At 54.8% G+C, this 9,565-nt stretch overlaps 4 protein-coding genes across 4 annotated transcripts; 2 read left to right on the forward strand and 2 right to left on the reverse strand.

Annotated features, from left to right (window-relative positions):
- Window positions 1-405: 405 nt before the first annotated feature.
- On the reverse strand, window positions 406-2,146 carry J4E93_006820 (uncharacterized protein; the record flags this gene model as incomplete). The annotated part of the gene is made up of 2 exons (XM_049344730.1): window positions 406-2,048; window positions 2,104-2,146. The coding sequence occupies 2 exons, from the start codon at window positions 2,144-2,146 to the stop codon at window positions 406-408; spliced, it is 1,686 nt and encodes a 561-aa protein (XP_049198384.1).
- A 609-nt stretch (window positions 2,147-2,755) lies between these two features.
- Window positions 2,756-4,396, reverse strand: J4E93_006821 (uncharacterized protein; the record flags this gene model as incomplete). Its single annotated transcript, XM_049344731.1, has 4 exons — window positions 2,756-4,099; window positions 4,148-4,180; window positions 4,227-4,288; window positions 4,345-4,396. 4 exons carry the CDS (start codon window positions 4,394-4,396, stop codon window positions 2,756-2,758), a joined length of 1,491 nt encoding a protein of 496 aa, XP_049198385.1.
- Window positions 4,397-6,012: 1,616 nt separating this feature from the next.
- J4E93_006822 (uncharacterized protein) lies at window positions 6,013-7,242 on the forward strand (the record flags this gene model as incomplete). Its single annotated transcript, XM_049344732.1, has 1 exon — window positions 6,013-7,242. One exon carries the CDS (start codon window positions 6,013-6,015, stop codon window positions 7,240-7,242), a length of 1,230 nt encoding a protein of 409 aa, XP_049198386.1.
- A 558-nt stretch (window positions 7,243-7,800) lies between these two features.
- On the forward strand, window positions 7,801-9,350 carry J4E93_006823 (uncharacterized protein; the record flags this gene model as incomplete). The annotated part of the gene is made up of 2 exons (XM_049344733.1): window positions 7,801-8,650; window positions 8,929-9,350. The coding sequence occupies 2 exons, from the start codon at window positions 7,801-7,803 to the stop codon at window positions 9,348-9,350; spliced, it is 1,272 nt and encodes a 423-aa protein (XP_049198387.1).
- Between the last annotated feature and the right edge of the window lie 215 nt (window positions 9,351-9,565).

The following is a 9,565-nucleotide window of genomic DNA, read 5'->3' on the forward strand; positions in this document are numbered from 1 at the left end:
GGCGTCGCACTTGTAATGCGAAGATCACTCGTTCGGTAAGCTTCACAACTCATGAGTTCCACACTTCGAATTCCCCTTCTAACAGTTCTTCTAGATTCGGGTAGTGGGCATAACACAACTTCTTTTTTTGCTGTATCTTGAAACTTCCAGCACAGGGAACGCAGTGTTTTTTGCAGCCTAGGACAAGAGTTAGCTTTTTTGTTATGATCTAGGGAGCCACAGGTGTTATCTGTCTATTCGGTAAACCCCTTTGCTTTGAGATATCACAGCGCTCTCCATGATGTGGCGCTTGTAATGCGGTATACCAAGATAATATATATTCGCATGAAAATGGGTATGTACAAACTCACACCAACGCCAGCAAACCACCTATCTACCTATCCACCTGTCCACCGATCTCCGTCATCACCGCCTCCCCGGCCCCAAACCCCCAGCCCACCACCCCGAATCAACCCAATACCTATTCTCCACCTGCGCCGTCTCAACCGCCCTAACCAGCTTCCTGCGATCAACATGCAAATCCGCATGACCATTCGTCGCCTCACCAGGCGTGCGCCTCCCACTCCTTTCCTTCCTCAGTCCAGCAAGTCCATCACCGGCAAGTCCATCTTCAGCCGCAACCTCAGTATCAGACGTCGACACAGGGGACACAGACCGCGGTGTTGACGACGTAGGCGAGGGGGAACTATCAGGCAAGTAGATACTGGGTATAGCGCCTAGAATGCGTCCAGCAGCGAAGACGCAGCCGCCGATTGCGTGCCGGATGAGGGAGTCACCGGTTAGACTGCCGATGATGAAGACGTCGCGGGCGACTTCGAGGGATGTGGCTTCGGCTTTTGCGCGGAGGGTGCGGCCGGAGATTAGGTGGGTGGAAGGGGAGTCGGGACTCGTGGACTCGGGTGTGTTGAGGATCTCGGCGATGAGGTTGGGGGAGAGGAAATCTAGGGTTCCGCGGCGGCCGACGACGTAGGCTAGGCCGCCTACTTCGCGTGTTATGGTTTCTCCTGAGGGGAGGCGGAGGGCGACGGTCGCTGTTTTTCCAGAGGTGGATGCGCTGGTGACTTCGGCGTTGGGCAGGCCTTCGTAGAGGGACCAGTCGCGCTGTTGGAATGGATTTGATTTTCGTCGTACAGAAGGGGACTTTGCCGTCTTCTTCTTTGAGGCGAGTGCTGCAAGCTTCATTTGGCGATATACCGTCGCATACTCCGGGTATGCGGTGTGGTGGCAGCCTCGTAGTGGAGACGGCCTCTTCTCTGGAGCCCACTGGTAGATATGTATGATCCTGCGAGTCGGAGGCGCTGATATGATGACATCGGCTGCAGAGAATCCAGATCCAATGACAAGCAGAGGCGCTTTTGGCGACTCCATCTGCGCAACGGGCGCGAGGTACTGAGGCGGCGGGATGTTGACCGTGAAGATACCAGAGGCAAGCACAAGATGCTTGCACCGTACTCCAAGACTGCCAATGGAGAACCCACGCACCGTTCGATGTACATTTTCCACCTTCAACCCAGTGTAGATGCTATCGGCGATACCCACAGCTTCCGGATATGTCCTCAGATAGTCAGCAACCTCCACCCTCGATGGTCGCACGAATTCGGCTTCATCCTCCCTCCCGCTTTTAGCCAGGTGATCCGCGTACGAATAGCCCGGGAGGCTCAGCTGTTCCGCATAGCTCAGAGTCCCAATGTCCGCGCTCGCAGAGACCGGGTTCTCCGCCCACTGTCCGCCTGCATGCGCCGTGTCTCCAATTGCGACATGGGGTATCGCCTTGTCAGGCTCGTATCGCCACTCAATGCAGGACGTAGGATTCAACTCGGTGTCGGCATTCGGGCGAACGAGGGTATCGAGCAGCGTGTTGACGGGCAGCGCTTGGGTCGAGTAGCGCAACGAGGACAGGAAATGCGCGTAGAGGTCTGGCGTCAGATGAAGCAGGTTCGGCGACTTCTGCAGTTTCGCGTCGAGAATCGCGTCATGATGGCCGCCAATGTAGTAGGGGATATGGCCGTGTAGGATGTACGAGAGGATGAGCGCTGACGGCCCATTGCCTGGAATTTGTAATCAGCATGTCGCCTCGGAGCGCGTGTTATTCCCATGGCGTACCAATGATCAACGTGTCGACGCATTTCGGAAGCGAACGAGCCATGGACTATTGCAGCTGAAGGCCATGGGGAAGTGAAGACCGACAAGGGCGAAGGGAAGGGCGGATGGGGCTGTCAATAGTGTATGTCTTCAACATGACGGCTTCTTATTTTCTTCGGCGCTAGAAGCGGCGGAACAGGGACCGCAGTGGGGGACGTCGGGTCTCGCCTTCCAGATTGGAGGGGTCGGTTGCGAGCCGTCGCTGACCAAGCTGATGCATGGGTGAAAGTGCCGTATCATGGTGACGATTCAGGAATCAGGCGCAGTGTGGAATCGATGGATTGCGTGATCGCTGCACGAGAGCGACGCGTGAGACGCACGAGGTCACTGCATGGCCGTGGGGGTGCGCTTGGAAGTGCGGGGCAGGCAAGGTAGAATAAACTCTAAATCCAGATGAAAGTCAACTATGGTATCTCGTCCTAACTGTCGCGCTCCAAACCGCCCTGTAAACTACGAGTTGCAAAACTCTGCGCAAGAAAAAGAACGTGCACTTTGTGATTATCGATTTCAAAGCACCGGGATTACCCGTGGGATCCAAGATTGAAATCGGTCCTGCCAAACGTTACCCCACATCTCACGTCCGCGTCTAGTCCGCGACACGACCCATGGTTCTCTAGTATCTGTACGTGACGGTATTACGCTCTGCGACGGGCGAAACGTCAGGGGCCTGTTGCTGAGGCACGTTGAGATCGGGTGTCCGAGGTCGTTCGGCCCGCGGGCGCATGTGGTCATCCTCTTCTTGAATCGTCGGTTGCGCACCGTGCATGGTCAAATTATTGGCAGAGCTCTCTTGCCTACCCAGGTATGATGGAGTAGACTGGAAGCCTGGGTGGTATGGGTCTGGTGAGCCACCGTAATTGTTCGTCGACGTAGAGTTTTGGTACGATGCTGGAGGTGTGTAGGTAGTCGTGTAGTGATCAGCGAAGGGATTCTCTTCTTGTGCGCTCGGTTGTGTGCGGCCTGGTGCAGCTTGCAGTGACGGGGGAAGAGAGCTGTTGTCATTGCCGTGGTTGGTAGCCGGTGCACTAGGTTGTGTCGTTCCGAAGTCCATAGGGGCCAGCGAAGGCGCGTCGCTGTGCGATGGTAGATTTGACAGCCCGGGAGACTGCGCAGGCACACCAGCTGGACTACTGGTGCCGTTGGGTGGTGGCGCGTAGGCTCCGTTCTGGACTGGTGGAGAGGGTGAGGCACCCATGAATTTACGAGCTTGAAGAATGGCGCGCTGGTGCTTGGAGGCAGCGAGGGACAGCTGCTCGTTGGTTTCGATGAGAGTGAGCATAGTGTCATCGTCAGGCGCCGGATTGTCGCAGGCGATGTAGCCGTGTATACTGCGCTGGGCGGCTGTGCAGCGCTCAGCGAACTCCTTAACCAAGTCATTGCCGAGCAGTTCATTCGCTGGTGTAGACTGTACAAGCTGGAGAAGGAGCTTGGCCGATGTGCGCGCTTCCTCAATGCGGCCCGCGAGCTCTACTGGCGGCGGCAAGGTCTTTGACGATGACCTGTGTCCGCCTGAGCTGAAGCCGCCGTGTATGTTCTGTGACCCCGACCAGCCTGGCGCATTGAGCTTCCGGGGGCCAAACTGCTTTGCCGCGGCTGCCATGAGGCCCTTCTCCTTCCTGTACATAGCGAAGAGCGTGTTCAGGTTGGTGTCGTATGCCTTCTCGCGCTCCATTGAATCCAGCGTCTCCTTGACGATTTGCGCGACACTCGGGTCTTGCCCATGGCGAAGTAGGTGCTTGACCGTGTCGGCGAATTGCTTGTCGAGGTTCTTGGTGAAGGAGGGCCCTGGGTTGTCGGCCAGGATCCTAATGAGCATGACAGAATTGTACTGGACATGAGGGCGGTTGAAGTTCTCTTTGGAGAGGAAGATGCGGATCTGTCTTGCGGCGGCTGCGGCTGCGCTGGGGCTTGCGACGGCGGCTTCGACGATGGTAGGCAAGTGGAGGACCTCTTCACCCTGGGCATGTTAGTATGGCGTGTGATTATCATGGGGTACCAAACATACCGAGTTGGCGGCACCAGACTCGCAGAAGAGCATCTACTCGCTGTCAGCTTGGTGGATGCGACGAAGCGGTATGACCTACCACTCCCTTGGTAGCATTGGCCTCGGGCGTATCGGCGTTTGTGTCGATATTGACATCCTGGGCTGCGTGCGCTGTCAGTGTTAGGGTGAAGTAAGTAAACGAAGGAGATGCGACGCACAGGATCGTTTGCGCATCAAACTGCCCAACTTGAGGCGCTTCTTGAGGTCCATATCTGCCTTAGTAGCGGGGCCGTTCCGCAACGTAAAACGGTCGCAAGGGTATTTGAGGGCAGCTGCGCAAAAAGAAAGCACAGAAGCGCAAAGAAGCCAGAGTCGCGAGGCCGGGGCGTAAGCGTAAAGGAGGCAGATGCGGTACTATCGAGGTGTTGATCGAGGCCTCCAACGCGCCTGCCTCGCGCGGACGGACGGTTACCTAGGTAGGGCTGCGCCTCTTGTCGCCAAGCCATGACAGACTCGCGAAGCACGACGGCCGACGTAAACAGCCGCGTATAACGTGTGGCGACGCTGCACCCATCTCTGTGCTGCTCTCAAATCTACTCCTCTCGTTCGGCACATCTACGCGTCCTGGATGGCGTAGGCTGTGCCAAGACCTGCCATCGGCCTTTACCTGCAGACCCCACTGGCCCGTAGTCTGCGTTAATCGGACCCTTTTCGTTCATCCACCTTGGGGCCATCGCAGAATACGTCGACACTGTAGCACATGACCGGGTTCCTAGCCTGTGGCACCGCCGCATGATACCATATCGCGCCTATTCGACGGGCGACACCAAGATGAGGAGGCCAAAGGCGGTTGAACACAGAACCAAACCAGGGCAGCGATGACAATAATTTCCTTTGTCGCCGAGCGAGGTGTGACGGTGACGAGCTTGAGCACAGTACCGATATAGCCGTTCCAATGCGACAGTGCTGCAAGATACGTCAACATCGCGTCGCAGCATGACTCTTCAGTAGCATCCGATTCCATCTCATCCTCGACAAAGTCTGGCACAGCCAAGCATGGCTTTCATCAACCGACACTGTCAGCGATACCCCATATGAGCGCAAGAGTATTGACCGTCACGCGTACCTGCAGATATCAAGACTCATACCCGTGGACTGACCCAAGATCGTTGACCGTGGTTACGTCACTCCGCTAGCATTGGCACGATGAGAGGCACCCATTCGCTGCAGCCTGCTGCGACTGCACTACTCCGCTGTTAGTGCTGGAGGCTGCGACTACCTTCAAAGTATCGCGGAGTGCTTTGCTTTGTCTGGCGTTGGCGTGTTGCTAGACCCTCACATTATTCTCCGCCTGCAGTGTGGCTACCTGCACTTGCAACACCCGCTGAAAGACGAAGAAGCTCGTTTGGGTCAGTTTGTACTTTGGAGCAAACCCTAGGCACAGCAATACTCTTTCTGGAAGACTCATAACACAAATTACTACCTCTACCCTGAGGGCGCAATTTCAAGAAGGGGTCCAAATAGAAGGAAAGGTCTCTTGTGAGGTCACAAATAGCTTGCGATTCATCACCTCGCTCAGCTGCTGAGTTGTCACTCCTAACTCGAGGCGATACGCCGACAAGGTTCAAGGATCGGCGCGCTCGGCAAGCGATCATTCCTACAGGATGCGGAGCCATGGCTTGGCTAAACGTCATCCCTCATGCACACTGGGCCATTCCTGAGACACCGCAACAGCCACTCGTCAAGTCCTGGTCAAGTGCCAGGCACAAAGTATATGACCTCGACCATGGCCCTCGCCTCCCTTTGTCCCGTGCAATACACCCACCTCCTGACCTCACCAACCCATCAGGCACCCGCGCCTTTGTCTAACATTACCATCATACAAAATGGCTCCCGAATCCGCTTCCGCCATGGCTGGCCGTGCTCGTATGCGCACCGAACAAACCGAACAAGATCGCATTACCAGAGAAAACTCAGGCTTCGACGCATTTGAAGCAGACATGCCGAAACTCACTAGCCGATTTAGCTTCTCCCTCAAGGACAATCTTTCATCATATTTTGGTCGCAAGAACCCATTCTACAACAACGTCAATCCAGAAACCGACTATGTGTGGATTTTGGACACTACCGCATACCAGAACCGCCTAGGAAGATGGAACGCCGAATTCGTCGCTGCCTATTTCGTCAAGAACAGTGGCAAGGACCTCTCCAAGGTCGTCGCATGGGTCAGTGAGAAGATCGGCCTAGCAGACGACGAGCAAGCCAGGGCAACTGTCGCACAGAGGCTCCAGCCTTTTGCGGACCAGATCCTTCCCGCGCATGCCGTCCAAATCGATCTACTGGGCATCAACACCAGACTGGGTCCCAGCGGACGCGACGGTATCAGCTCCGATGTCTTGGCTATTCCAGGGAACGACTACAAGGAAGGCCAAGTCAACAAGTTCAAGGCCGTCAACGCCGATGCAACGCCGTTCAATATCACATTCGCCAAACCCAAGGGCTGGGCCATCCTGTCCGATGTGGACGACACTATCAAGAAGACTCTAACATCGTCACCCGTCGGTATCCTGACCACCACCTTCGCCGAAGAGCCAGAGCCCATCAAGGGTATGCCAGAACTGTACAGGCACATTGTACAAAAGCTCGACAACCCGCCCTTCTGGTACCTCTCAGCGTCACCATACAACCTCTACCCTTTCCTCCGCAAGTTCCGCGAGCAATACTACCCCAACGGCACCATGATCCTCCGCGATGCTAGCTGGATGAACCTTGCTGGCTTCCTCGCAAACTTGACTCAGGGCACTGAGGCCTACAAGGTTGATCGCATCGAGAAGGTCCACGGATGGTTCCCCAAACGCAAGTTCATCCTCATCGGTGACTCAACACAAACAGACCCTGAGTCTTATGGTGAAGCCTACCGCAAGTTTGGCAAGAACTGGATCGGCGCTATTTACATCAGGAAAGTCACGGGCGTAGCGGAGATGGACGAGGGCAGGAAGAACGACCCGGAACGATTCGAGAAGGCGTTCAAGGGTGTACCTAAGGATATCTGGTATATCTTCGAGGATGCGCAGGAGCTGTATGCGAAGATTGATGCTTTGCCTAAGATCGAGTAAGAGTTGGATGTCCAGTTTATGAATGTTATGGTCACGAAGGAGCTCATATTGGGCGAGATTCTTCGTATGGTTCGGGGTGGGTGTGGCTAATGCTCTTCTGACGCTTTTTGTTTCACGCGAAGTCATACCAATGGTTCAATATCGGCACACGGAGGAGAACATACTGGAGTACGGCGTCCCGCTAATTGTTTACTTTACATAGCCAAGCAACACGATACCCAATTCTTTGTTTCATCTCCAACTTTCCTACACTTTCCTGTTCTTTGGGTTTCCTTACTTTACACGGCACACACTGACACTTACGACGATCGAAACGAAAGGGTATCGTTTGTTATTACCTATTTATCGACATGACTAATGCTAGCAAGCGGTACTGTGAAGACACTACAGCATTCAATCTCGAATTCAAATGCACATCATTCACATTGGCACAGTACTGAAGGTTCGTAGACATGTCACTGCACCTGCAACCTCAGCAATGGCAACCTGGACTTGTACACAATTCCGCCGCTCAAAGCCCACAGTGCGACTACATTCTTATCTATCCAGCTGCTCGACATGGCAGTAGACCCACTACACCTGCAACAACCCGGACCAATACCCCTATACGTCCTGCTCGTTCTTGTTGTCGGCATCTGCTGTTACTTCTTCTTCATAGGCACCGCCGCAGTGAGGCTCTGGTTCTACAAAGGCGCCCTCGGCCCTGCCCCAGAGAAGTTCATCGTCATCAAAAACGAGCCTCAGGTAGAAGATCACCATGCGGCGCCCATCCACAGCAAATACAACGAGCCCGGAACAAGCGCTGAAGCCCTAAGGAAGCGGCGCATGACCGTCTTCACCCACGACTCGTTATCAGCGCCGACAGAGACTATAGCACACAGCACCGCGTTCTCCCCCCGAAACTTATCTACTGCAACAGCAACAGTCAACCTCCAAGACATCGAAGATGTCGAAGACCTAAGCCAGTTCACAAACCCGCAAACACGAGCCTACCTAGCCGAAGAACGCCGCATCTCGCGCATGCCCGCCTTCGACGCCGACGACTGCGGAACAGGCGACTACTTCCCAGACATACCCCTTACAAACCGGCCCATCGAATCCACATCCCTCCATTCCAACACCCTTACTGCCTCGCATCTAGGTCTCACACCCACACCCCGCAGCAACTGGCTCACCATCTCCCCCCAATACATCGAATACCACGCCGCGCGCACCCACCTCCTGTCGCGCAACCGCTCCTCCTGCATCCACGTCACCTCCGAGGGCGAACGAGCAAGTCGCGAACTCCTGCAGGAAGTCACGTCTTTCCTCGTGGACATGTATCCGCACCAATTCCGTTTTCTGACGAAGACGCGCAGGAAGCATGTGTTGAATGAGCTTACGAGAGAGGATTTCGAGATAGAACATGGTTTGGAATGTCATCCGTTGGAGGTAGTTGCTAGGTTGTGTGCGGAGGATTTCATGGTTTGGGGGCGGAGTGAGAGTACGTTGAATTGGTATTTACAAGCTGCTACGACGCTGTTTCCGAGCGGGTATGTTGTAAGTCCGTATATGGGGAAGACGGTTGATGTAGTGGTGGGTGGGGAGGGGATGGGGAAACCACCGATGATACCTTGGTCTGGTGAGTTGCAATTCTCTCTTCTTTCCCAAGAAGTCGCGCAACTCAAGCTAACACACATATCACAGGCCTCCAATCCATCCTCAAACTCACCCTCCCAACCCTCTCCCCTTACTCCTCCACCGGCCCCCTATCCCACACGCAAACCTTCATCCAAACCCGGCCCCTCCGCGCCACTCTAGCTTCAACCCTCCACATCCCGCGGCCCATGGACTTTTTCGCTGGCCACATAGCTGATCTACACCCTTCTGAACTGCTCGTACGTACAGAAACGCAGATGTATGCGCGTTTGCCCAAATCAGGTGCTGTCATTGTGACCACTCGGACAAACACCGAGACACTGAGTGAGATGAAAGATAGGATGACGATGCGGGAGAAAGAAGCGTTTTTGAGGGAGATCGGGCAGTGGGGAGAGGAGGAGGCGAGGGTGAAAGGGAGGGATTTGTGGATTGGAGTTGTGGAACGGTGTTTGAAAGGTCAGTTCTCCTGAGTTGGGATTGCTGGTTGAAGCTTGAATAGAATAGGCTGACGAATTTGTGGACAGGTCAGAAAGCGTTTAGGGACCATGCAACGGTTTATAGTAGGCTTTCGGTGATGGGAGGGATTAAAGGCTGAGGCTGAGACAGACAGTGGACGACGTTTGGAGCTTGAGGCAATATGCTGTTGAGTATGGTATCGCACCAGCGGTAGTCGCGTGAGGACGTG

The sequence above is a fragment of the Alternaria ventricosa genome (genome assembly GCF_023758065.1).
Source record: "Alternaria ventricosa strain BMP 2768 chromosome Unknown scaffold_11, whole genome shotgun sequence".
NCBI classification, from domain to species: domain Eukaryota; kingdom Fungi; phylum Ascomycota; class Dothideomycetes; order Pleosporales; family Pleosporaceae; genus Alternaria; species Alternaria ventricosa.